At 42.0% G+C, this 27,322-nt stretch overlaps 1 protein-coding gene across 4 annotated transcripts in view; it reads left to right on the forward strand.

The window, feature by feature from the left end:
* The window catches only part of LOC121276887 (multiple PDZ domain protein), a 413,889-nt gene that overhangs the window by 236,616 nt on the left and 149,951 nt on the right, over positions 1 to 27,322 (forward strand). For all 4 annotated transcript variants that reach the window (XM_041185496.1, XM_041185497.1, XM_041185495.1 and 1 more), the window contains exons 25-26: positions 6,537 to 6,638; positions 25,321 to 25,407. In XM_041185496.1, coding sequence (XP_041041430.1) covers positions 6,537 to 6,638; positions 25,321 to 25,407 — 189 coding nt within the window. The remainder of the gene's footprint in view (positions 1 to 6,536; positions 6,639 to 25,320; positions 25,408 to 27,322) is intronic.

Here is a 27,322-nt window from a genome sequence, read left to right on the forward strand (position 1 = left end):
CCTCCAGAGCGAGAAGTTGGCAATGGAGGAAAGAGAGAAGGAGAGAGAAAGGGAATATTGGTGTAAATGGCTAGACCTTAAAAAAAGAGATCACAGATGCTGAGGAAAGTTCTGATGATAAAAAATCTGCAACCTAAAACCCAGTGGGGCAATGTTTAAATTTGTGCCAGATCTTCTGAAGTCGTAGAGGCGTCCTTTATTTCATTTGAGAAGGTAGCTAAGCCGATGAAATGGCCACAAGAAATCTGGACATTGCTTTTACAGTCTAGGTTAATGGGTAAAGCTCATGAGGTTTATGCTTCACTGTCAGAGGAAGGGTTGGTGGATTATGATGCAGTGAAAAAGGCTATTTTGAGTGCTTATGATTTGGTTCCTGAGGTGTACAGGAAGAAATTTAGGAATATAAGGAAATAGCCTGGGCAAATGTATATTGAGTTTGAAAGAATAAAGCAAAGTAATTTTGACTGGTGGATACGGGCATTAAAAGTAGAGACAACATATGCAGCTCTTTGAGAAGTAATTATTTCAGAGGAATTTAAAGATTCAGTTCCTTCGAGAGTGAGAACTCGTGGAGGAACAGAGGGTTAACATAGTAAGACAAGCAGCAGAGATAGCTGGTGATTATGAGTCAGTTCATAGATCTAAAGCTTTCTTTTGTCACCCTTTTTAATCAGAAAAGGCTAGGAAATGGGAAAGTGAAAGGAAGATAGGTAGTCATGGAAGAGAAGGAGTATTTGGAAATTCTCAGGAAGTTTTTTCTCAGATTAAAAAGGAAGGTGCTGAGGATAGAAGTGACACTTGAAAATTGAGGTGTTTTCATTGTAATAAGGTTGGGCACACAAAGTCAATGTGTTGGAAGTTACAGGGAAAATCTGTTACAGTAATTGGAATGCAGAAAAGTTCTGGAAGTAAAAGTACTGTGGGTTCTGAGGTGCAGGCATGAGAAAAATGAGTGGTTTGTGTACAGGTGAATCAGGAAGAATCAGTGATTAGTAAAGAAACGGGAATGTGTTCACAATTTACCCAAGGGAGTTCTAAAGAGCAGGTTGCAGAAATGTTTAAAGATTTTCTATGCAAAGGGGAAGTCTTTCCATGTGTACAAGATGGAGCAGGTGAAGATATTAAAATTTTAAGAGACACAGGTGCTAGTCAATACTTAATGTTGTGGGACAGTGATAGGGGATATTGCAGGAAAAGGTGATAACAGGAAGTATAGGGAGTATTGCGGGAACAGGTGATAATAAGTGGGGTTGATGGAGATGCTAAACTTATTCCACTGTGAAAGGTAAATCTAAAGAGTAAGTGGAAAACCGGTGAGGTGATTGTTAGAACAGTGGAAAAATTGCCCATTGTAGGGGTTCAGTTTATTTTAGGTAAATATATAGCTGGGTCACAGATGTGGGTGATGCCTGTGGTGGTTGAGCAGCCTATGGAGGTGCATTCAACAGAAGTGTTGAAGAAAATGCATCCTAGATTGTTTCCACATTGTGTAATAACAGATCACAGACTCACAGGTGGAAACAGGAAGAAGAAAAAGTTAAAAGGCAGGGAAAATGTGTTGACGTTCAATTAGCTTATATTATCTTTGATAAGATTGTTTAGGGAGAAAGAATTGAAGAGAATGAAGCTGAATTGTTTAGCTCAAGGAAGTTGGTAGAGTTACAACAAAAGGATCCCTGAATAAAGCAGTTATGTCAGACAACTTACTCAGAAACAGAGGCCGAATGTATTCCAGAGTGTTATTATCTTAAAGGTAAGGTGTTAATGAGGAATTGGAAACTGTATCAAGTTTCAGCAGATGAAAGTGAATGGTAGTGCATCAGATTGTTATAGCATCTGGATATAATAACATAAGAAATAGGAACAGGATTAGACCATTGAGCCCTTCAAGCCTGCTCCACCTTTCAATAAGATCATGGCTAATCTTCTTGCCTTTCAATTTCCATGTTCCTATTTAACCCCGATAACCTTTGATTCCCTTGCCTAAAATGAATCTATCTACCTCTGCCTTAAAAATATTCAATGACCCCACCCCCTCCGCCGTCTGAGGCAGAGAATTCCAAAGTCGCACAATCCTCTGAGAGAAAAATTTTCTCCTCATCCCTAAAAGGGATGTCCTAAAAGGGCATCCCCTAATTTTAAAACAGCACCCCCAGTTCTGGACTCTCCCACAAGAGGAAACATCCTTTCGACGTCAACCTTGTCAAGGATGTTCAGGATCTTGTATACTTCAATCAAATCACCCCTCATTCTTCTAAATTCCAGTGGAAACAAGCCCAGTCTGTCCAACCTTTCCTCATAAGACAACCCACTCATTCCAGGTATCAATCTAATAAACCTCATTTGAACTGCCTCCAATGCATTTAAATAAGGGGACCAAAACTGCACACAGTATTCGAGGTGCGGTCTCAACAATACCCTGTATAACTGTAGCATAACATCCTGACTTTTATGTTCAATCCCTCTCATAACAAAGGATAGCATTCCTTAGCCTTCTTAATTACTTGTTGTACCTGCATACTAACTTTTTGTGACTCATGCACTAGAACACCGAGATCCCTCTGCACTTCAGAATTATGCAGCCGTTCTCCAGTTAAGTAGTACTCTGCTTTTTTGTTCTTCCTGCCAAAGCGAACAACTTCACATTTTCCCACATTAAACTCCATTTGCTAGATCTTTGCCCACTCACTCAACCTATCTATATCCATCTGCAGCCTGCTCATGTCCTCTTCACAACATACTTTCCTACCTATCTTTGTGTCATCTGCAAATTTAGCGACCGTGTCTTCACTCCCCTTACCTAAGTCATTGATGTAAATTGTAAAAAGTTGAAGCCCCCTACAGATCCCCATGGGACTCCACTCGCTACATCCTGCCAATCAGGAAAAGACCCATTTATGCACACCCTCTGCTTTCTGCCAGCCAACCAATCTTTTATCCATGCTAATATGTTACCCCCTACACCATACACTTTTATTTTTCATCATAATCTTTGATGTGGTACCTTATTAAATGCCTTCTGGAAATCCAAGTATAGCATGTCTACAGGCTCCCCTTTATCCACTGCACATGTTACCCCTTCAAAAAACTCCAATAAATTGTTTAAACATGATTTTCCTTTCACAAAACCATGCTGACTCTTTCCTATTACCTTGAGCTCTTCTAAGTGCCCAGCTATAACCTCCATAATGGTTGATTCTAATAACTTCCCCATGACATACGTCAAGCTAACTGGCCTAGAGTTTCCTCTTTTCTGCCTCCCTCCCTTCTTGAATAGAGAGGTTATATTTGCCACTTTCCAATCTGATGGAACCTTCCCAGAATCTAGTGAATTTTGGAAAATTAACACCAGCGCATTGACTACCTCATTAGCCACCTCTGTAAAGACCCAAGGATGTAGTCCGTCAGGACCTGGATACTTGCCAACCCGCAGCTCCATTAATTTGCTCAGTACCGTTTCCCTATTGATTCCAACTTCACCAAGTTCCTTTCTCCTGTCCACCTCCTGATTCACAGTATTACTAGGATGTTCTTGTATCCTCTATAGTGAACGCAGAAGCAAAATATTTGTTCATTTCTTCCACCATTTCCTTATTATCTACTATTACATTCCCCAACTGTCACTCTCTAGAGGACCAACACTCACTTTACTTACTCTTTTCCTTTTTAAATACCTATAGAAACTCTTGCTATCTGTTTTTACATTTCTAGCTGGCTTCTCATACTCTAATTTCTTTTTCCTGATTAACCTTTTAGTCATTCTCTGCCATTTTTTATATTCTGTCCAATCATCTGTCCTGCCACACATCTTTGTGGAGTTGTATGCTTTTTCCTTAAGTTTGATGCTTTTCTTAACATCTTTAATTAACCACGGATGGTGGGTCCTCCCCTTAGAAGTTTTATCTAAAGCAGGAATATACTTATTCTAAACACTCCGAAATGTCCCCTTAATTGTCTGCCACTGCTTCTCTCTTGACCTATCCTCTAGCCTAGTTTCCCAGTTCACTTCAGTTAGCTCAGCTTTCATCCCCACATAATTGCCCTTATTTAAGTTTAAAATACTTGTCTTAGACCCACTCTTCTTCCTTTCAAACTGGATGTAAAATTCAATCATATTGTGGTTGCTACTACGCAGAGGTGCCTTTATTCTGAGGTCATTAATTAATCCTGTCACGTTACACAATACCAAGTCTAATATATTCTGCTCTCTGGTTGGTTCCAGAACATAATGCTCTAAGAAACTATCTCAAAAGCATTCTAAGAACTCCTCATCCAGGTTACTACTGCCAACCTGATTTTTCCAGTTTATATGTAGATTAAAATCACCCATGACTATTGCCGTCCCTTTATCACAAGCACACAATATTTTCTCTTGAATACTTTATCTTATACTGGACTCCTGGACCAAGGCCAATTCAAATTATTGCACCAATGCCCTCTTTGATTAACAGTGTTACCCCTCCACCTTTACCTAGCTTCTTACATTTCTTGAATGTCATGTACCCATCAATATTAAGGACCCAGTCTTTGTTGTCCTGCAGCCACGTCTCTGTAATTGCTATCAGATCATATTTATTTACCTCAATGTGGGCCATCAATTCACTTAATTTGTTATGAATGTTACGTGCATTCAGATAGAGAACCTACAGTTTTGTCTTTTTGTTACCTTTGTAACATCTAGTCTTGACTGCCGATGTATCCTTAGGCTTTTTTTCTCTCTGCCCCATCCTGCCATTCTCTGACCTTCATTTCTCATATTACTAATTTGCTCTCTTGCCTTGAATCTACACCTTGAATTGCTACCTCTACCCAAGCTTGATTCCTCACCCCATATAGAAATGAGATACTGAGAGTAGCTCATGAAATTTCAATAGGGAGACATGTAGGGATTAGGAAGACCCAGGCAAACATACAAAAACATTTTTATTGGCCTGGATTGCGTAGAGATGTGGTCAAATTCTGTCGAACATGTCACACATGTCAGGTGATAGGAAAACCACAAGCAGTGATTAAGCTGGCACCTTTAATTCCAATTCAAGCTTTCCAGTATCCAATGATTTGCTTTTTTAAGTTAAGTTGTTACTGGTAGAAACCGCTAGAAAAAATTGATTTTAGTAAATGAACAAAGCTGGAATCATTCAATACTAGCTTTGGAGAGCAAGGTTTGAAGGTTAAAAACAAAGTGAAAAAGATGGGAGGAGGAGAGTGATAAAATGTTTATTGGGGTACATGATAAAGATTAGAGGCCCAGTAGGTACTTTTTCTTATTAGTTCAAGATTGAGTGTGTTATATAGGATTTCAGGATCAGACTGATAAGAATCCCAATTTGATTTCTGCACCAACTTAGCCTAAACACAATTTAGGAGAATTAAAAAAAACACTTCAGCGTATATTCTGTCGTAGCCATCAGGATGTATCAGTCAGAAGTTCAGTTTGGTAATGTTATCTTCCCTTCTAAAATGAAGAGCAAATATATTTGTTTGATTTGAAAAGCAGTTTCAAAAGATTGCATCTTTGTAGTTAGCGATACATTTGAGAATGGATATTGTCAAGAATAAAGTATACTGCGACTGCCGACGTAATGATTGAAGTGTATCTGGATAGACTTCAAGTTTTATTTTGTATCCTTAAAACTAACCATCTTTCCATCATTGCTAATTTAACAAAGCCATAATCAGAGTTTCAATGATACTGTTTTGTGTTTTTAAATCTGAATTATAGACTGCTAAAAAGTTAATAGAAATACGTCTTCAAAATTAATTCTAGTAATTTGGATTGACTTGAGGTAAATAGGCTACAGAAAAGGTATATAAGTGACCCCATCTTCATGTGGGCGAAAAGCACAAAACATTTAAACTACTGGTTAGCTGATTGAACATTTTTTATTGTTTTCATATTCTGCAACCAAACAGGTAAGGCCTAAATAAAAGAAAATGTTATGATCTGTTGCTCTTAGTCTTTTTAATTTTCTGAAACTATCCTACATATAGGAGTTCATTGTAGATTTGTAATTGAAAAGGAACATTAGGTGTTTTGTTATTATCTAACTTTATTAAAGTACTCATACTTATAATTTGAACAAAGAATTCATGGAATACAAAATAAAAACCACTGCATGAAAGAGAGCTATGAGCCAATTTGTCTTTGGTATAAAAATAAGCTGTTCAAAATATGATCATGTTTGTATCTGTTTCTGATGTCTTTATAAACCATACACTCTATAGCTTGTTGATATGAAACCCATATTGAAAAGTGATGTGGCACCTAAAGTTTCAAATGTTTCTTTTATAGATCAGAACAACTTCAGAATTTACTATTTTTTACATGAACTATACTTTAAACCAAATTTCAGAACTTCAAATCACTTTTTTAGAGCCTTAAACTATTTCAGATGCCCAAGTGGTCCTATTGATGCAGTCAGCCCTTGACAGTCCTCATGATGCTTTGTGCTTGCATGAAAATGGGCTAGTAAAGCAAGTGATTCCTTTATGGGTTTTTAAAAATTTTCATCCTTTTTTGTCTTATTTTGTTGTAGTGTCACATATGTGCCTGCGGAGAATCTGCTAAAGTACAGGGCTGTCATGGGTCAACAACTTGAAGGAATCACGACTAATGCCTCATCACAGCTGCCTGCCAGGTAACTCCTAGTTCATCTGTCAACTTCTTTGTTTTTTAAAAATTTTGTGTAAATATACATTTTTAGCAGTTCTCTTATGGCGCTTCTCATTTTAAGTTGGTAGATAGGCAATTTTTCAAAATGCACGCTTTACTGGGGATACATCACTTATAATTTTGCTGCTAAAGTGGAACTCTGGGCGGAATTTTCTGCTCCTGCCAGCAGCAGGAATTGTGGTGGGCAGGGGCACTACATTTGGAGTTATGGTATTACGATCTCAGCTGATGTTAATACTGGACAAGCCTGATCCCAGAGTGAAACCTTACCTGATAGATCTTAACTTTGTTTTTTTCAGAAACCGTAGAGACCCATTACTGAACATATTCACAGAGGTCTGCCAGTGTACTATTAACATAGAATAAAATGTTTATTAAGCAAGAAAAATGAACAATATTACACTAGCCAAAAGTTGAAAAGATTTCAATACCAGCACCAGAAAATTATCCTAACTCACACTTTTGCTTTTACCCTTACATACACAAAACCCCAGCGAAGATTTGCCACTATCTATACACCACAACTTCTTGCTTGGGCTGGCACAATTGCATACGGTTTTTTGGTGGATTCCTGAGCTTTTCCCTCAGCTGGCATCTCTCCCTGAGACACCAAAAATAACCCCTCAATCTAAACTCCCTATTACTTTAACTTAAGATCAAACACGTGTTCCTGAAATTCAGTTCCCCAGTAGACTTGCAGGATTTCATAGTAGGGAGATTAGAACTTCTACCTTCTGGTAGATAAGATGGTTAAGAAGGCTTATGGGATACTTGCCTTTATTAGCCAAGGCATGGAATATAAGAGCAGGGAGTTTATGCTAGAATTGTATAAAATGCTGGTTAGGCCACAGGTAGAGGATTGTGTACATTCCTGGAATCAGCATTATAGGAAGGATGTGATTGCACTAGAGAGAGTTCAGAGGAGATTTACCAGGATGTTGCCTGGGCTAGAGAGTTTTAGTTATGAGGAGAGATTGGATAGACTGGGGTTATTTTCCTTGGAGCAGAGGAGATTGAGGGAGAATGTGATTGAGGTGTATAAAATTATGAGGGGCATAGAGAGGGTAGACAGGAAGGAACTTTTCCCCTTAGTGGAGGGATCAATAACCAGGGGGCATAGATTTAAGGTAAGCAGCAGGAGGATTAGAAGGGATGTGAGTAAGAAAGTTTTCACCCAGAGGGTGGTGGGAATCTGGAACTCACTGCTTGAAAGGGTGGTAGAGGCAGAAATCCTCATAACATTTAAGAAGTATTTGGATGTGCACTTGCGATGCCATGGCATACAAGGTCTAGTGCTGGAAAATAGGATTAGAATAAAAAAGTGGCTTGACTTGAATAACAGCCTCATGCGATTCCTGAAGATTCACAAATACAAATCCTTCGCCCAGCTTATCTCGAGACTGACGATCGTTAGAATAATGATAGAATAGCTAGGTACTTGTTTGACTGGTACAGACTCGATGGAGCCGAAGGGCCTTTTTCTGTGCTGTGGACCTCTATGACTCAATGCCTTCACTGTCTGGTAGACATGACTGAGTTGCCCTTCTGTCTTTCCCTGTGTCTCTGTGTGTCCCTCTACCTAGACAAATGGCACAGTTTTTTTTTCTACTTTGTTTTTTCCCCCAAAACCACTGAACTACTAACCCCTTTGTAACCCTTCTCTTCACTTAAAGGATTGTAAACTTCGTTAAAAATTCATGTATACAAACAGGGCCTCCAGACATCCCGGCACCAAGCTCACAAAAAAAAAATTCTAAATGAAACTAGGACTATGTTTCACTTTCTTAACACACAAATATAAATTAAACTTAAAATTATACATTGTTCCTAACAGTGGAAAAGTCAGTTTCCTGCTGGTGGGAAATTAGTTTGGAATTCTGTTCTCCCAACTTTGATGGTGAGTTAAAGGCAGGCTGAGTTTCCCATTGATCTGTTGGGGAATTACATTTGCATTCATTTGCATCTCATGAATTCCCATTAAAAGGCCAACTTGCTGGAATTGCATTCCCCCTCCAAATTAAGTGTCAGGCAGCAATAATTAGAACAGCCTGTTTCCCGATTGTATATAGGTGTTGTGCACCTGGCTAGTTTCACTTCATCCATGACTTTGAGGCCTATAGATGTTGAATTCTCCTTGTTGGGGACCTCGCATAACTTCATCCGAGTGCTGTTAGCAAACACTGCTCCAAAGATGGACAAGGGAGGCAGATGAAGGCTGGAAGGATGGGGGGGATTGTGGGGTGGGGGCGGTTGGGGGCAGTTGGGGAAGGTAGGGTGGAAGGGCGGAGTGAAGGCTGGCTTATGGGGTAAGAATGGAGAGAGGGCCTGGGGAAGGAGGGATGGAGTGGGATGCGTTACGGTGGCAGGTCCAGGATGAGAGTCTGTTAGATGAAAGTATCGTCAGGTGGGTAACAGAGGGAGACAAAACAGTTAATTCGGATAACAGGAGGGGGCAGGTCAGGGTGGGCATGGGGATGGTAACGGGTGTCAGCTCTGATGTGAGGAAAGGAATGTAGAGGTGAATTATGATAGAGTCCAGGTTAACTGGGGGAGGTTCAAGCATGACGGGGGAGAGGAATGGTATATTGGGTGGGTATCTGCTGAAGTTAGTGGGTTACAGGGGAAGGTAGAAGATGGTGGAGCGAGTTTGAAATGTGACGTGACTATTTTTCCGAAGTGACCTTAACCATGCAGTTGGTCAGTCAGTGAGATCCATCAAGATGGGAGGAGGGTCTTCCCGAGTGGGTGGAGTTCAAAGTCAGCATAAGTGGCTGACTAAAGGGACACCCTAATAATTAAGAACATAAGAATATAAAAAATAGGAACACGAGTAGACCATTTGGCCTCTCGAGCCTGCTCCGGTCATTGCTGATCATCTTATGTTTCAATTTCCACATTCCCATCTAACCCAGATAACCTTTGATTGCCTTGCCTAACAAGAATTAAGAGGCAACTGGATGTCAAAGATGTACACTTGTGTACAGTGTCTGCGTGAGGCTCCTTGCACTTGGCTCACATGACCCTGGTCAAAGAACAATGTCTCCATACACATTCATTTATGAATGGGAGGAAGACCCATCTCTGGTCCTCCAGGATGTCCTTTACCTGGAAGGGGTGAGGTGGGGATGCCATGTCTAGTTGGAGGCCAGATGAAGGGCGTAGCACTTATATGCTGGTTTTGAGATGGAATGAAACACGTAAAGGGCATGCTCACTTAATGTATCATTTCAATTCGTTCCCCCATCCACTGAGACATTGATGATGCAGGCTTCAGGCAACAGCCTTGATAATGGCTCTCAACCAGATGAGGGGAAGGAGGGCCCCTCGCCATTTGGCATAGGTCCATGAGGAGCAAGGGCCTTAGCAGCAAGAGGCAGCAGGGCCTATTTAAGGTCAAGAAACTGGAGAAGAGGGACCACTGCAAGGGAGAGCATTGGCCCAACCATGGATGTATCACTGGTGGCACTCTTATCTAGAGATGAATGAAAGACAATGCTGGAGGGCCCCTTGTATGCCCCAGGATGTGGTTGCTCACACCTGCGAGCTTGTTCAGTTGGAGCTGTGGCCGCAAAGACTCTGGAGGAGTATTGCGGAGCTCCTGGGCTGCAATAAATGAGTGTGTCCGGGTTCCATTTAAATATGGCACCAGGACCTTTGACCCTAAGAGATAACAGCAGCGCAAGTGACTTCCATCTGCACTGCCATGAGATTCGCCAAGCTCTTTGCTGATGCATAATTAATGAGCTGAAAAGCAAAAGATCGTGCGTGTTCAACCAACCCCACCCACCCCCCACCACTCAAAGGGAATCATGCCGACTTTCCTGCCCACTCAATCTCCAGAATAGAAAATTCAGCACCCTTAATAACTACTTACTATAATTATGTCAAATGTTTACTCAGGAATTAATTGTTTTTTTTGAAGGATCTTTCAAATTTGTTATGGACTTCTTTCAGTTTGCAGCTCAGAAACACCCAATTATTCTGTTTTATTGACCCTTTTCCATCATTCAGATATTCCTGTGAACTTGGGGGTAGATGCATACAATGGGCAGGATTTTCCCTGCAAGATTCAGGACCCCTACTCCAGGGTCGAAGGGGTCAGAAGCCTGTCCCTGAGAGGAGAAGTCACATGGCTGTGATTTTTCCCAAATTAGCCATTTAGTGATCAGAGAACAGACATGCCGTCCAACTGAGGATGCCAGAGGAGGGCTTCTAGGAGGCCCTGCAGCCAAGAAGATGCCTAGGCTGTTTTTCCAGGTAAGTGAGAAAGAGGGCACCTCCATTTTCAGATACCCTCCACCTAGTCTTTTAAACTGTTAAAAAAAAATAGAAAAAGCAGCTGAGCTACCATTATTGTAGGACATGTCAGACAGGTGGGAGGGCCTCAAAGCCTTTCTGTAGTGCAGGTCCCCAGGGTGGAAGTTTCCATTTAAGAAACTAAGTGAGGTGGTGACTGGTTTCGGCGGTGCCCACCCCGCTGGCCAGAATAGCAGGATCTCGTGCCTGATACTGCCCTTGGACGGTCATTAATGATGCACAGGCGAGTATTGGGCTGAATCACCTGGCAGGTTAGGAGCTGATTCGTCCGCCCGCCGTCAGCTGGTCTGGGTGTCATATGCCAGCCCAACACATAATCTCACTCTCTCCAGCCACCTGTCTTCCAGACAATTGCAGAGATGCCTTGTAGCCAGAAGAAGAAAGCCGAGAGCCTCAAGAAGAAGACAGCACTCCTGTTCACCCACCAGGCCCTCCAGGCCTTGATCAGAGGAGTGCAGCAGCCTCACCTCTCCAGCCTTGGTAGTCTGCCGCAGAGCAGGTCAGCACGGTGGGCAACTGCGCCTGAAATGCTATTTTGTGTAGGAAGAGGATGAATGACCTCCTGCTCTGCCAGGGTAAGTCATCCTTCAACTCCCTCCAATATTAAGCTCTAATCATGGCATCATTCACTTAAACAGCTACCCTCTTCATGGACCTCACATAACCATTAGTGGGGGACAGATATCAACACTCATTCTCTCATCAAGACTTTCACATCACCACCATCCCATCTATCATGTTGCTCACACTCCATCCTCTGGCCCTTCTAGGGAGGGCTCACCACACACAGGGCACATGCATCTCACCCAAACTCATCACATGCCTTTCTTTCTTCTTCATACAGGCCAAGTTGGCACAGAACAGGTGCAAGAGATCGCAGACCAGGGTAGAGACGGCCAACATCATTGCCTTCACTGAGGTTGAGGAGGCGGCAACCGAGCTGGCTGGGGAGGACAGGAAACACTCCTGTGGGGAAGGGGAGATTGGCTTCTCCCAGCAACCCAGTATGGATCACAGCTCCATCACCTCATCAAATCCTGATAATCACAGTGAGCCATGTGCAGTCTTATACAGCTCATGCTCATTCAATGAAACCCTATTTTCTAGGCACCAGCAGATTGAGGCCCCAAAGCCAGTCAAGTACCAGTGTGAGCCCCCAGACCACGCCTGAAGAATAAGCTCTGGAAGAACCGTCAGTGCTCACACACACCCCCCACCAACTCAGAGACACACACGTCGGTGGGTCACAGTTGTAAATCAGGCTGGGGCTCACTTTCTGGAGAACACCTCACTGACATGTCCCTGCAGCAGTCGAAGGCAGGGAGAGCCCAGGCCTCCGGCACTTGTAGGGCTGGTGGAGACCAGCCACCCGCTCTGTCTGAGTCAGGTGATAAGCCTCTGGAAGCGGCTGCCAACTCAATGCTGGAGATGCAGTGACAAGTGGCGGAACTTCAGGCAGAGATTCGACAGTCACTCAACAGACTGGAGCAAATGATGGAGGAGTCCATATGCGTTCTGTCTGATGTCATGGCTCCGACATGCGAGTGCCCCGAGGTCACCAACCAACATGGAGACCTTGGTCCTGCAGATCTTGCCGGATATGCATTCAGCCCTGCACTCCATGGCCACACACCCTGGTGGCCACCATCAAGATGTAGGTGACATGGGGACGAGGCACCTTGACCTCCCCCTGGGTGTACCATCTCCTGCAGGAGCCACAAAATCTCAGGCACCTGGGTGTAACTCAGGATGTAAGAGTCCTGGCAACTCCCAGGATGCTGCCGAAGGAGTCTTGGTGAGTTCCTGCAGTGCATCTTGTAAACGGTACACACTACTGCCATTGTTTGTCAGTGATGGATGGACTGAATGTTTTTGGGGTGCCAAACAAGCGGGCTGCTTTGTCCTGGATGGTGTCAAGCTTCATGAGTATTGTTGGAGCTGCACTTATCCAGGCAAGTGGAGTGTATTCCTTCACACTCCTGACTTGTGCCTAATAGGTGGTGGACAGGCTTTGGAGAGTCAGGAGGTGAGTTACTCACTGCAGGATTCCTAGCCTCTGACCTGCTCTTGGAGCCACAGTATTTATATTCATATATACATACAAACATACAAGTTAGGAGGAGGAGTAGACCACTCTGCCCATCGAGTCTGCTCCGCCATTCAATAAGATCATGGCTGATCTTATTCCTGCCTACTCCGATAACCTTTTACCCCTTTGTTAAAAATATTCAAAGATTCTGCTTCCACCACCTTTTGAGGAAGAGAGTTCAAAAGACACTCAACCCTCTGAGAGAAAAAATGTCTCCTTATCTCTGTCTTAAATGAGCGACCCCTTATTTTTAAACAGTGAACCCTAGTTCTAGATTCTCCCACAAGAGGAAACATACTCTCCACATCCACCCTGTCAAGATCCTTTCAGGATCTTAAAGGTTTCAATTAAGCTGCCTCTTACTCTTCTAAATTCCAGTGGATACAAGCCTAACCTGTCCAGCTTTAAGATAACCTGCCTATTCCTGGCATTAGTGTAGTAAATCTTCTCTGAACTGCTTCTAACCCATTTACATTTTTCTTTAAATAAGGAGACCAGTACTGTACAGAATACTCCAGATGTGGCCTCATCAATGCCCTGTACTACTGATGCATAAACTTCCTACTTTTGTAATCAATTCCCCTCACAATAAATGATAACACTCTTTTTGCTTTCCTAATTAGCTGCTGTACCTGCATAATAACCTTTCGTGATTTGTGCACTGGAAGATCCAGATCCCTCTGAATCTCAGAGCTCTGCAATCTGTCACCATTTAGATAATAAGCTTTTTTATTCTTCCTGCCAAAATTTGCCCACATTATGCTCCATTTGCCAGATCTTTGTCCACTCACTTAACCTATCTATGTCTCTTTGTATCCTCCTTACATCCTCTTCACAATTTGCTTTCCTACATATCTTTGTGTCATCAGCAAATTTAACAACCATTCCTTCGGTCCCTTCATCCAAGTCATTTATATAAATTGCAAAAAGTTGAGGCCCCAGTGCTGAATACTGTGGCACACCACTCGTCACATCCTATCAGCCAGAAAAAGACCCATTTATGCCAACTTCCTGCTTCCTGTTAGCTAGCCAGTCTTCTATCCATGCCAATATGTTACCCCCTACACCTTAAGCATTTATTTTCTGCAATAACCTTTGATGTGGCACTTTATCAAATGCCTTTTGGAACTCTTAAGTACAGTGCATCCACTGGTTCCCCTTTATCCCCAGCACATGTGACTCCTTCAAAGAACTCCAATAAATTAGTTGAACATGATTTCCCTTCTACAAAACCATCTGCCCGATTGCCTTGAATTTTTCTAAGTGCCCTGCGATAACATTTTTAATAATAGCTTCTAACATTTTCCCTATGACAGATATTGGGCTAACTGGCCTATAGTTTCCTGCTTTCTGCCTCGCTCCTTTTTTAAATAAAGGGGTTATATTTTGCTATTTTCCAACCTAGTAGTACCTTCCCCAAATCTGGGAAATTTTGGAAAATTAAAACCTGTGCATCAACTATCTCACTAGCCAGTTCTTTCAAAACCTTAGGGTGAAGTCCATGCAGAACTGGGGATTTGTCAGCCCTCAGTCTCAATGATTTGCTCAATATCACTTCCCTGGTGACTGTAATTTTCCTGAGTTCCTCCATCCCTTCCATTTCCTTATTTAAGGCTTTTCCTGGGATATTACTTGTGTCCCGTATAACCGACCTGCCATAAACCCACCATCAGGAGAATTGCAAGCTGTTTTTATGCCGGCGAATTTCCGACTTTTTGTCTGCTGCTGGATTCTCCACTCCTGCCTGCCACAGGCAGGATGGGAAAATTCCACCCCTCAGCCTGCCACCAAGATGCTGCATGCCGGCAGCTGGGATGTTCCTTGATGCCTGGAGCTCAATGGGAAATTTCCAGTCTGATAATCGTCCTTCATAAACCTTTAAACATCCTTAATTGGCTGTCTGCCACTTTCAGGCGCTGGTGATTGATGGCGCCAGACAGGCTGCATGTTGGCCGGTAGCATATAATCCCACACCCATGTGCCTCCGTGCTTTTTCCCACTGAAACCTAAAAGTTCATTCTTATGTCGTATTATTGTATTATCATGCCTTGAGTATAAAAATACTTCATCCTTAATATGTTCTTCCATTTGTGTCTTAACAATACTAGATGCAAGAGATGCCTGCGTATCCCTGCTGTTTAGTGTTGTTAAAGGCTTGGGATGAGGGGATTTGAGCTTTGAAAGGTCAAACTTTAAAAGTAATTGATATACTTGGGAAATCAGTCTCCAGAGCAAAGGAACAATATTTTTGAAATTTATCTCTTTATGCTTATAACGCCAATCCACTTAAGTGGCAGCTAGGCTTGCTGTGAAATCACACCCTCTGTAGCTGAGATGAGAGTCCCAGTTACACCATTCCTTGTGCAGAATTTGATGAAAGTTCTGCTTGTTACAGACCTACGCGAAAGCCCTCCAGAGCAATATCAGGACTACTGGCTCTAAAATTTTGATAACATGAATTCTGCTCAGATACAGAGATAGCCAGCAAGTATCTATAAATATCCAATCTTGTCCTAAATTATTAAATTCCAGTGTTGCCACTGCTGTTTCTTTCTCCCCCAGAAAATACACTAAGTTTATTTCAGTTATAACCTGTAGAAGGTTATTAAAAGAACTTAAGTCAAAAGTTAGAAACATTGTAACTTTTAGTTTCAGACATTTAGACATAATACTGAGAGACACATTTTGTAAGACGAACATGCTAAGGATAGTATGATATTGAACATCTGACATGAATATTCACTTCTCTTTTCTGTAGTGCTGTGTATAATTTTGGTCTCTGTACCTAAGGAAGGAAAACAATCTCCCTAACTTAATTCTGTCTAACTTCCAACTCCCTTTCCAATCAGTTTTACTCACCATAAAATCTCTTATGCTGTTGACCTGCTAGATCACTCCTTTGCCTTCAATGTGATTGATCATTGTTTGTTATACTTTTGACAATAATGTGTCACTCTCCTTGGCACATCGCCCATCTTCATGCCCTCAAGCTAGAAAGGCATATACACACCTATCAAATTAGCCTATTCATATCACTTACCTGATTTGAATTGGTCATTTCAAGCTTTGCAGTGCTTTGCTCTCCTCCCGCAGAATCAACAACTGCTCCACGATCATCTCAACTCCATAACTAATCTTTTCCTCAAATGCTTTCATCTGCTGTCATTTTCCACACCTCCAGTACTATTTATAAAGTTTGTCCCCCTTTGCTTTGTTCCTCTATGATGGTAGTAACCTTCACAGCCTTTACTAGTCCCTTCTCCTTATCTGCTCTAATTCCTCCCATCTTTCAGCCATTTCAACCCTAAAACTTGTCACTTTGTTGTTTCTCCTCTCCTTTCCAAACTCATGCCTTCCATGAGACCTAACTCCCTTGATTTCCTCCTTACTCCACTCTTGATCTCTCAACTACAACACCTGGCCCCCCAAGGAAGCTGGCATTGTTAATAGTTCCGTTTCCCCTAGCTTTGCCCTTCAAAACTAATGTTTTTATCCATCATCACCCCGCCCCCCACCCCCACCCCCCTCCCAGCCACCCCATACTCAAAAAATCCACACTTGGCTTATCTACCCTCTCAAACTATCACTCTGCCTCTAACTTTGGTTTCCTCTTTAAGGCTCTTGATCATGTAGTCCTGAGCTCCATGCCCATCTCTACTGAAACTCAGTATTCAAATCTAATCAGTTTGATCTCTGCCCTTCTTGCCTTGAAATTACCTGAGCCAAAGTCAGAAACTATACATTCTGTTACTGTGATTTAGGTACATTTTTCCCCTTTGTCCTGCTTGAGTATTCTGTAGCATTTATTATCATTTATCATGCCATCCTCCTCCACTACATCTCCTCTGTTGTCTTTGTATGATCTGACTTATCTCTATTCGTTAAGAGGAAATAGCTCATCACCACTCATAGATTCTTTTCCCTCATGCACGCCATAACTCCAAGGTTGTCCAAGGAACTGTTCTACCTCCTTCTCTTCCTTTTCCCTTTTTTATTTACCTGTCCACGACTTTAACCCCTCGACTCTTTCTATACTACTGAACTTCCTTCAGCCTGAATTTGATAAATTGAAGCTATTGTTTGCAATGCCTGGTTACTCTCCTCCCTTGTTAATAATGCCAGCTCCATCGGGCTCATTAAAACCATGTGTTGGGTTCAACCCTAAACTAAGCAGCCTACCAAACATCCTTTCCATCACCAAGGTTACTTACTTCCAGCTCATGAATATTGCCTGCCTCTGCCTGTCTTAGTTACTGAACACCTTGTCCACCCTTTCTTCACCTGAATTATTCCAATGGTCTTATTGCTGCCTTCCCAATATCTTCCCTCCATAATCTGTCAAGATGCCTGTAGTTGCAGTGGGGCTATCATGATCAGAACCTTTATGGCTGCTGCTTGAGACTGCTAGCTAGATGGCTCAAGCACTTTCAATCATCCTAGTAAGCGTTCTCCTGCAAGCTCTCAACAGGCACCGCACTCATGATGTGCCCAGCAAACAGAGTTGGAAGAAGTTGAAGTTGGAGATTGGGAATTCATCCTGCTACTCTAAGAAACCCTACCATAGTTCCATTGTAACTAAACCTCCAGAAATCCTGTGCATCATAGTAGTAACTACACTGCGTCTGGGGTTTGCCAATCACCCAGACGTAGTGCAAATGAAAATCTAGCCCTATGAGAGGTGAAAAATTGCAGTTTATCTGTTCAGTTTTAATTTATTATTTCTCAGAATGTGGGTGTCGCTGGCTAGGCCAGCATTTATTGCCCAACCCAAATTGCCCTCGAGAAGATGGTGGTGAGCTGCCTAATTGAACCCCCCCCCTCCTCCCGCCCGCACCCCCCCCAAACAGTGCTGTTAGGGAGGGATTTCCAGGATTTTGAACCAGTGACAATGAAGGAATGGCAATATAGTTCCAAATCAGGATGGTTTGTGGCTTGGAGGGGTACTTGTAGGTGGTGGTGTTCCGGTGTATCTATTTTCCTTGTTCTTCTAAGTAGCAGAGGTCACGGACTTGGAAGGCGCTGTCAAAGGAGCCTTGGTGAGATGCTGCAGTGCGTCTCGTAGATCGTACACACTGCTGTCAATGTGCATCAGTGGGGAGGAGGGAGTGGATGTTGGTGGGTGAAGTGCCAATCAAGCGGGCTGCTTTGTCCTGAGTGGTGTCAAGTGTTGTTGGAGCTGCACTCATTCAGGAAATTGGAGAGTATTCCTCACACTCCTACCTTGTGCCTTGTAGATGGTAGACAGGCCTTGGGGAATCAGGAGGTGAGTTACTCTCCACAGAATTCCCAGCCTCTGACCTGCTCTTGTAGCCACAGTATTTATAAGACTGGCCCAACTCAGTTTCTAGTCAATGGTAACCCCCAGGTTGTTAGTGGGGGATTCAGCAATGGTAGTGCCTTTGAAATAAAGGGGCGATGGTTGGATTCTCTCTTGTTTGAGATGGTCATTGCCTGGCACTTCTGAGGCACAAATGTTACTTGCCATTTATCAGCCCACGCCTGAATGTTGTCCAGGTCTTGCTGCATATGGGCACGGACTGCCTCAGTATCTGAGGAGTCGTAAATGATGCTAAACATTGTGCAATCAATAGCAAACATCCTCATTTCTGATCTTATGTGGGAGGGAAGGTCAGTGATGACACATCTGAAGATGGTTGGATACTACCCTGAGGAACTCCTGCAATGATGTCCTGGGATTGAAATGATTTACCTCCAACAACCACAGCCGAAGATCTTCCTTTGTGATAGGCATGACTCCAACCAATGGAGAATTTACCCCTGATTCCCATTGACTCCACTGGTTTTAAAACAAGTTATACCATTAAGTAAAAAGTCTGAATTTATGGCTTTATTTGAGCTGAGGTATTGTACAATTTCCTTGGTCAACTTGACTAGTACTGTTTACTGTAAAGAGGAACTATCTGCACCAGCAGTAAAAGAAAAAACATGTGGTTTAAATTAAAAGGAAATTGGGTAACAGAATAAAATCACTTCGTTATTTTTATCACCATCTGCCACGTAATGATTATTTAAGTTCCAGTGACAGATGGGTTGTTGAACTAATTTAATGCAGTGCTTGGCTTGTAATAACAGCAAAATTTCAGCTCAGTGGAATGAATAGAGGACTAATCACAGATCACATATGCTTAACCAGTCTGCTTCACCCATCCGAAGCTTACAATTTCATAGACCTCATAAACACGCGGTTCCGTGGATTGCAGGAAGTAAGCAAAGGTAATCTCTAAACATGAGTGTGCATTGTTATTGTCAAGAGACACTGAAAGCTTTACATTGTGGAGTATTACACTTTCATAGTTAACATTTTGAGTGTGCTGCTGGTCAAGTTGCTGTTCATGTTTTCCATTTGTTTTATCATGGACTAATTGATAATTGTCTCCATGTTGCAAGCACTTAGTGGAACATAAGCATTTTAAGAATTGTATATTTATAAACTTTTCCATATCTGCTTGCATTCATAATGTTTTTATTTTAGTTTTTCTTCAAACAAACTTTAATTGTTTTTGTTGTTAAGAGTCTTTAGAGTTTAGATTTATTGATGGCATGAAAACTTAATGAAAATACTTTCTATGAACACTATTTGAAGTGATACTCTGGATTTAATGATTGCATCTTCCTTGCCAGAACAGATTCTCTGCAATTGAACATAATGGTTTCAGACATGAGCTTTGTTTTGTTTGTGCCTATTAAATCTACTGCTGAGGTGTTTATTCGATGCCCTCTTATCCCTATGATTTTTTTTTTAGTTATAGTATAAAGACAAACAGCACAAAAGCCATTTGGCCCATTGTGCCTGTGCCAACTCTTTGGTAGATCTGTCCAATTAGTGCCCTGCCTTTTCCCCACAGCCCTGCAGTTTTTTAATTTATCATTTTCAAGTACTATATCCAGTTCCCTTTTGAAAATTACTATTGAATCTATTTCCACCACTCTTTCAGGCAGTAAATTCTAGATTGTAATTACTCTGCATATATTTTGCCATATTAGTTAAATCTGTGTCCTCTGATTTCTAACCTTCCAACCAGTGGAAATTTATTTACTTTATCAAAGCTCTTCATAATTTTAACACTTTTGTTGCATCTTCCCTTAGCCTTCTCTGCTCTAGAAAGAATAGTTTCCCTAATCTCTGAAATTACTCATTATTTGCTCAATTAATAATTTTAAATCTGAGGTCAATGGATTATTGTTAGATGTATGTATAGAAGGATATGGAGCCAAGGCAGGTGGAAGGGGTTAAGATACAGATCATGGGACCATTAAACAGATTTGAGGGGCTGAATGGCCTACTGTGAATCACAGTATATAAGTCAATCTCTGAAAACTTGAAAAATCCTCCCAAGAATGGGGGTCAAGTAAAAATGTGAACTGCCAGTGTTGGTGTAGATGATCACCATTTTGAAACATGAAAAAGCAATAACACCGGTAATTCAGATTAAACCAATATGATCATTTTACTGAATGAATTAATTCTATGAGGATACCTTTAACCATAATCAAAATGTTCCAAGAACAGTCAAAATCATTATATTCGGCATCCAATGTTCATCAAATTCATTCTGAGTCAGTGTGGCTATGCCATCAATGTAAGAATACCACTCTATGTCAGATTTGGTATTTTCAGTTTCAGAATTATCCTGCACAACAAATCATCCTCCTCCCCATCTGTTGAAATGGATGTCCCACACCTTTTGACAGTTTGTGCATTAATAGTGTCCGATGATTTGACGGCGAAACCACTCAAAACATCAAGTGGGGCAGCATGCCTATTTCCACTTTGTGAAGGTTTTCTTCACTGTCAACTATCCACCTATTCCATTTGGCGCAAACTTAAATATCTTGATCCTTAAATATCTTGTTGAGGCAAATATCCAAAGGTTAAACTATGGACATTATAACCCCCAGAATAACTGAAATTTGTGCGTTATTGCTTCACATCTGTCTTGATCTCATCAGTTATATGGGATCTGAACATATTCCACACTAATAGCTGCATTTTGTGCCTAGGCCACTGGGATGCCTGTTCCACATATTATCCATAACTTCACTCCATTCTCATCCTTCCAACCATTGTCATGGAGATGCACAAATACTCTCGCTGATGTTAAACTTGATGTTTGGCATGGTTTTACATTTAAAAATTACCACAGGCTTTAATTTCGTTCTGTTAGCAATGCAGGCTGGTACCACCATGAATGTTGTCTTGTCATATACTACATGCTAGTACAAAAGCATGTACTTGCGCTGCTTTTGAACTTTCCATTCTATAGTTCGGTTGTTGTACATATCAAAATTCATATACATTTCGTCCATGTTGGCAATGTGGCATAATAGGTACTTGTGTTTTTGCTGCTGTCTGATGATATACATCACTTGAAACCAGTAAGTTTGGCATTGAGGTTTCTTTGGAAGTTTAAGGAATCTTGGTCTTCTGCTGCAACATAAGACATTTTAATTCCATAAAGCAGCTACAGCAATCAGCTGTTGCTCTGAAATCCTTGCTGGACTCAAGGTGCATATATATGCTTTGCACTTCTGGTGACAATATAGCTATTCTGACGATTTTTAAGGGCCCATTAGGATACATGCTCCTCAAGATCAGGGCAATGGCTGGTCGCTGTTCTGATGGCACTTTTGGTCTTGAGCATCTTCTTCCATTCTCACACCTCAGTTTTTCACTAATACCAAATTCCCTCACTGCAGCACAGTTATTTGTTAGAATTTTTAGCATTAAACCAGCCTCCTACTTCATTCTTTGCTGGAGGACCCGTATTTGTTCATCGTTTGCCACATGCAGCCTGCTCTGTCTGGGCAGGTCTTCAATTCCTGCGTATCTTATTGGCAACATGGCCTGCATTGCCTGCTTGATCTCATGAACTGATTTAAAGGTAAGTAAAACATACATTTCTAATGTGAAAAATTGAGACTGACTCCAAAAGCAAGTGTAACATTTCTTAGGGAAGAATTTCCTCCTCATCGGGCGGGCTGGGCACAGGTGGGCGCGCAGCTGATTGCCAGTTGCGATCGGCTGCACACCGCCATTTTATGTGGGCTGGGCCAATTAAGGCCCGCCCAGCATGACGCGCACCTGGAAGCACTGAGCACTCCCTGTGCGGGCAGGGGAAGGAGGGAGGCCTGCGCTGGAGATTACCTTGCTTATGAAAAATTGAAATAAAGGAAAAAAAAATTCAGACATGCCCCCTCATGTGACAGTGTCACATGAGCTGGGACATGTCAATGAATTTTAATAAACATTTTTATTACATTCATAAACCCTTCTTGAAACCTCATCCTGTCTGTGGATGAGGTTCCATGAAAAATGCGAAGGCCATCTGGGCTCTTCGCCTGCTTGTCAATATTAAGGTTGGATGGGCAGCCCTGTTAATTATTTCAATTACTATTTAAATGGCCTTAATAGGCCTTTGACAGTTCGGTGGGCATGCAGTCGACTCCGGTGTGTGCCTGCCAAACTGAAGATTGGAATGACATGTGGTGACGTCATTTTACGCTTTGCTGAGCGGGGCCCAACCCTACACGCCAACTAGAAGATTCCGGCCTTAGCAGAAAAGGTGGGGTTGGTTGGGGGTGGACTTGTACACTGAATTTAGGCCTAAATATGGTTTTTAGCACCAAAAATGCTGTTGTCATTATAAACCAGTTCAACTTATTTTTGAAATCTTTCATTGGATGTGGATGTCGCTGGCAAGGCCAGCATTTGTTACCCATCCCTAATTGCTTGTGGTAAACCACCTTACTGAACTATTGCATCCATGTGGTGTAGGTAGACTTGTAGTGCTGATGGAAAGAGAGTTCCAGGATTTTGATCCAGCGATAGTGAAGGAATGGCAATATAGTTCAAAGTCAGGATGATGTGTGGCTTGACTGGGAACTTACAGGTGGTGGTGTTCCTGTACGCCTGCTGAACTTGTCCTTCTAGGTGGTAGATTAGGAAGGTGTCCGGAGGAGCCTTGGTGAGTTCCTGCAGTGCATCTTGTATATAGCACACACTACTGCTATTGTTTGTCGGTGGCGGAGGGAATAAATGTTTAGGCTGGTGGATGGGATACCAATCAAGTAGGCTGCTTTGTCCTGAATGGTATCAAGCTGCATGAGTGCTGCTGGAGCCATACTCATCCAGGTAAAGTGAAGAGGATTCCATCATACTTCCCATTTGTGCCATGTAGATGGTTGACAGGCTTTGGCGAGTCAGGAGGTGAGTTACTTGCCTCAGAATTCTCAGTTTCTGACCTGCTTTTATAGCCACAGTATTTATATGTCTGGTCCAGTTTAGTTTCTGGTCAATGGTAACCCACCCAGGATATTGATAATAGGGGATTCAGCAACAGTAATGCCATTGAAGGTCATAGGGAGATCGTTAGATTCTCTGTGGTTGGAGATGGTAATTGCCTGGCTGTTATGCGGCACAAATGTCACTTGCCACTCATCAGCCCAATTCTGAAGGTTGTCCAGGTCTTGCTGCATATGGACATGGCGTGCTTCCGTATCTGAGCAGTTAACAATGATGTTGAAGTGTGCAATCATCAACAAATATCCCCACTTTTGACCTCATAATGGTAGTAAGATAATTGATGAAGCAGCTGAAGATGTTTGGCCTAGGATCCTTCCTTGAATAACTCCTTCAGCAGTGTCCTGGGACTGAGATGACTAACATCACCCTTGGTGCTCAGCATGATTCCAACCAGTAGACAGTTTTGCCCCTGATTCACACTATCTTCAGTTTTGCTAGAGCTGCTGATGCCACACTTGGTCAAATGCTGCCTTGATGTCAGGGGCAGTCACTCTCACCTCTGGAATTCAGCTGTCTTGTTCATGTTTAGACCAAAGCTAATGAGGTCAGGAGCTGAGTGGCCATGGCAGAACCCATACCAAGCATCAATGAGCAGGTTATTGCTGGGTAAGTGCCACTTGGTAGTACTATCAACAGAACCTTCCATCACTTTGCTGATGATTAAAGAGGTCGATGGGGCGTAATTGGCCGGATCAGATTTGTTCTGTTTTTTGTGGACAGGACAAACCTTGGAAATTTTCCAAATGGTTGGATAGATGCTAGGGTTGTAGCTGTATTAGGGGCATGGCTACTTTCTGAAGCAAAAGTCTGCAGTACTATTGCCAGGATGTTGTCAGGGCCCTTGGACTTTATAATCCTGTTTCTATGTTCCTATTCCTGGTATGAATCTAGCAAATCAGTAAAATATTTCATTAAATAATTACTTGTAAATAATCTACAAACTGATTCAACTGTTATGATCAGCTGTGCACATTGTAATCTCTATTTATAAATCAGTATCAGTTCTATGTGTCTCCATCACTGCTGTTCTATATTAATTAATGTCAGAAAATGTGCAGCTATTTGATATGTTAGTATAACAATTTTCACATAATCAGGAACTAAAGTTGTGGCTGTCGAATAATGGTGTTGTATGCATTGTACTGCATTTTTGAACGATCTCATAGCCAATACCTTGGCATCATTTTTACCCACTTGATAATTACAAAGAATGTCAGTATTTGGTCTCTTAAAAATTAGTCCTGCAGGACTGAGAACTTGATGTATTTTACATGGATAGCTCAGAAACTTCATTAACTGGTTGGTGCAAAATCCATGAGATCTGTAGATTAGTGGACAAAACTCTGGTGTCAGACTATCACAGAAAAGGAACTTTAGTTCAGATTTTAGCAGGTTTCAATTGTTTAATTATGCAAAAATGTTCATATATCTTTGAAAAACTGTGGATTTTACTTGTGGATTTTTTGTATTATTTTTGCTGCAGTTAGTATTTTTAGAATTATACCCCTGTGGCAAACACCTACAAATGAACTTTTCAGTTTAATATTATTTCTTTAACTGTATGTCACTTTTGGGTAGGTTTTTCACTGATCTTCTCCCACTGTCAGTCTGTTTATCTAGAGATTGGGATAACATGTGTGCACAATCAAAATCACGCTCTGATTTCACAATTGTGCAGCCCTGGCAAGCAAAACTGAGTGCTTGAAAGTAGAAAATGGTCCCTGTGTTTGAAAATCCACTTGTTAGACTATTCATGAGGTTTGACTTCAACAGGAAGATATGGATACATTTCTTGAGAAATTACTGTTTGCAGTCTCCATTTTTCAGTAGAGTGCTCATTTAAAAAAAAATATTTGTATGGCATTTTCTCACTATTTTAAATAATTTGATAAAAAAAAATCCATATTTCTGTTTTAGCACTGAGCTACCAGAGAGGGAGGAGGGTGAAGGCGAAGAGAGTGAACTGCAGAATTCATCTTACAATAACTGGAGACAAGCTCGGCGGTATGTGAATATAAAAACAAAAAACTGCGGATGCTGGAAATCCAAAACAAAAACAGAATTACCTGGAAAAACTCAGCAGGTCTGGCAGCATCGGCGGGGAAGAAAAGAGTTGACGTTTCGAGTCTTCATGACCCTTCAGCAGAACTGTTCTGCTGAAGGGTCATGAGGACTCGAAACGTCAACTCTTTTCTTCCCCGCCGATGCTGCCAGACCTGCTGAGTTTTTCCAGGTAATTCTAGTTTTGGTATGTGAATATGTTGTCTATCTGGCATGGCATAATAAAGGTATGAGAAACATTTGTGTCTTTCCTCACTGATGGCTCAGTTGATATGGTGTTACTGCCAGAAGATATCTCAAGTTTGATCAACTTCTGTCAGAGTAGCAACACTGTAGTTAGCTTTAGTGCAACTGGAAAAGAGGTGGAAAAAACTAAATTGGCGCCTATTGACTCCTCTAAAAAGAATATGAATAATATTGGACGAAGACAGAATCAGTGTCTTCTATGATGACCTTCTGTTGGAATATCCTGTTGTTGTTTTTACTGTCCACCCACTGATGTGAAAAATAACTTTGAAATAGAAAACATCTCGGCTACCAGTTCTAAAACTGTATCCCACAGAAGTCTGCACCTTTATGGCAGAAAGGCAAAGTTGGAGGAGGAGGTGAAAAAATCGAAATCTTTTCAGGCCGCAAAATGGCACAGCTCATGAGATCCTTTGACTGAGTGTTTGTCTATCTTTGGTTGCATGCTGGGGTGCTGGGGAATGGTGGAGAGCAGGGTGATGGTGGTGGGTGCAGGCTACATTTTCCTGCTCCTGAAAGGTGAGATCCAAGACTCTCAAATATTGCACCTCAAGTCTCATTCTAATGGAGCTGGCATGTCATCATAGATGGCTAACGAAGAGTATTACCAGCTCAGGCCGCTGATAGCTGCATAGCACCCCTTATATAAATGGGTCAGAGAGTCGAGACCAGGGTAGGGTTGAGGATTGCTGGGCCAGGCGCAGGGGAGACAGTGGCTAGAGTCAGAAGGTCGATGGTTAGGCTAGGAGTGTAGACGATCAGAGGTCAGTGTTGGGACATATGATGTGATTGGAAGGGGAGGGAAACTGCAGCAATTGATTCCTCTGATGTGAGGTACTCCTCCTGGCTCCTCATTTAGGTAAAAGTTAGCAAACTATTGCTAGGTGCAGTTTCTCTGTGGCAAACCAAACTTGGAATGGGGACCCCAGGTAGGTATTCAAACCCTTATTTGCATATGTAAAGGAATGAACACATGTTTCAGGCTTCGCTAAAGGGCACATATTTGTTGTCCTTAACTGGATCGAACTGTGCTCATGTTTCTTCCCAATACATTGAGTACTTATTAGTTCCAGTCACACCTGAAAAATAGGTGCTGCGCAAATCAATTCTAATGCTTCAATTGAACCTGTCTCCTCCACATTCTTAGCTAGTGCATTTCAGAGGTGAGGTGAGAGTGTCTGCCCTTGACATCAAGGCAGCATTTGACTGAGTGTGGCATCAAGGAGTCCTAGCAAAACTAGAGTCAATGGGAATCGGGAGAAAAATTCCCCACTGGCTGGAGTCATACCTAGCACAAAGGAAGATGGTTGTAGTTGTTGGAGGTCGATTATCTCAGGTCCAGGACATCACTGCAGGAGTTCCTCAGGGTAGTGTCCGAGGCCCAATCATCTTCAGCTGCTTTATCAATGTCCTTCCATCATTAGGTCAGAAGTGGGGATGTTCGCTGATTGCACAATGTTCAGCACCATTCACGACTTCTCAGATACTGAAGATGCCCATGTCCAAATGCAGCAAGATCTGGACAATATCTAGGCTAGGGCAAACAAGTGGCAAGTAACATCTGTGGCACACAAGTGCCAGGCAAAGATAATCTCCAACAAGACAGAACCTA

This window comes from Carcharodon carcharias, chromosome 4 (genome assembly GCF_017639515.1).
Source record: "Carcharodon carcharias isolate sCarCar2 chromosome 4, sCarCar2.pri, whole genome shotgun sequence".
Lineage (NCBI taxonomy): Eukaryota > Metazoa > Chordata > Chondrichthyes > Lamniformes > Lamnidae > Carcharodon > Carcharodon carcharias.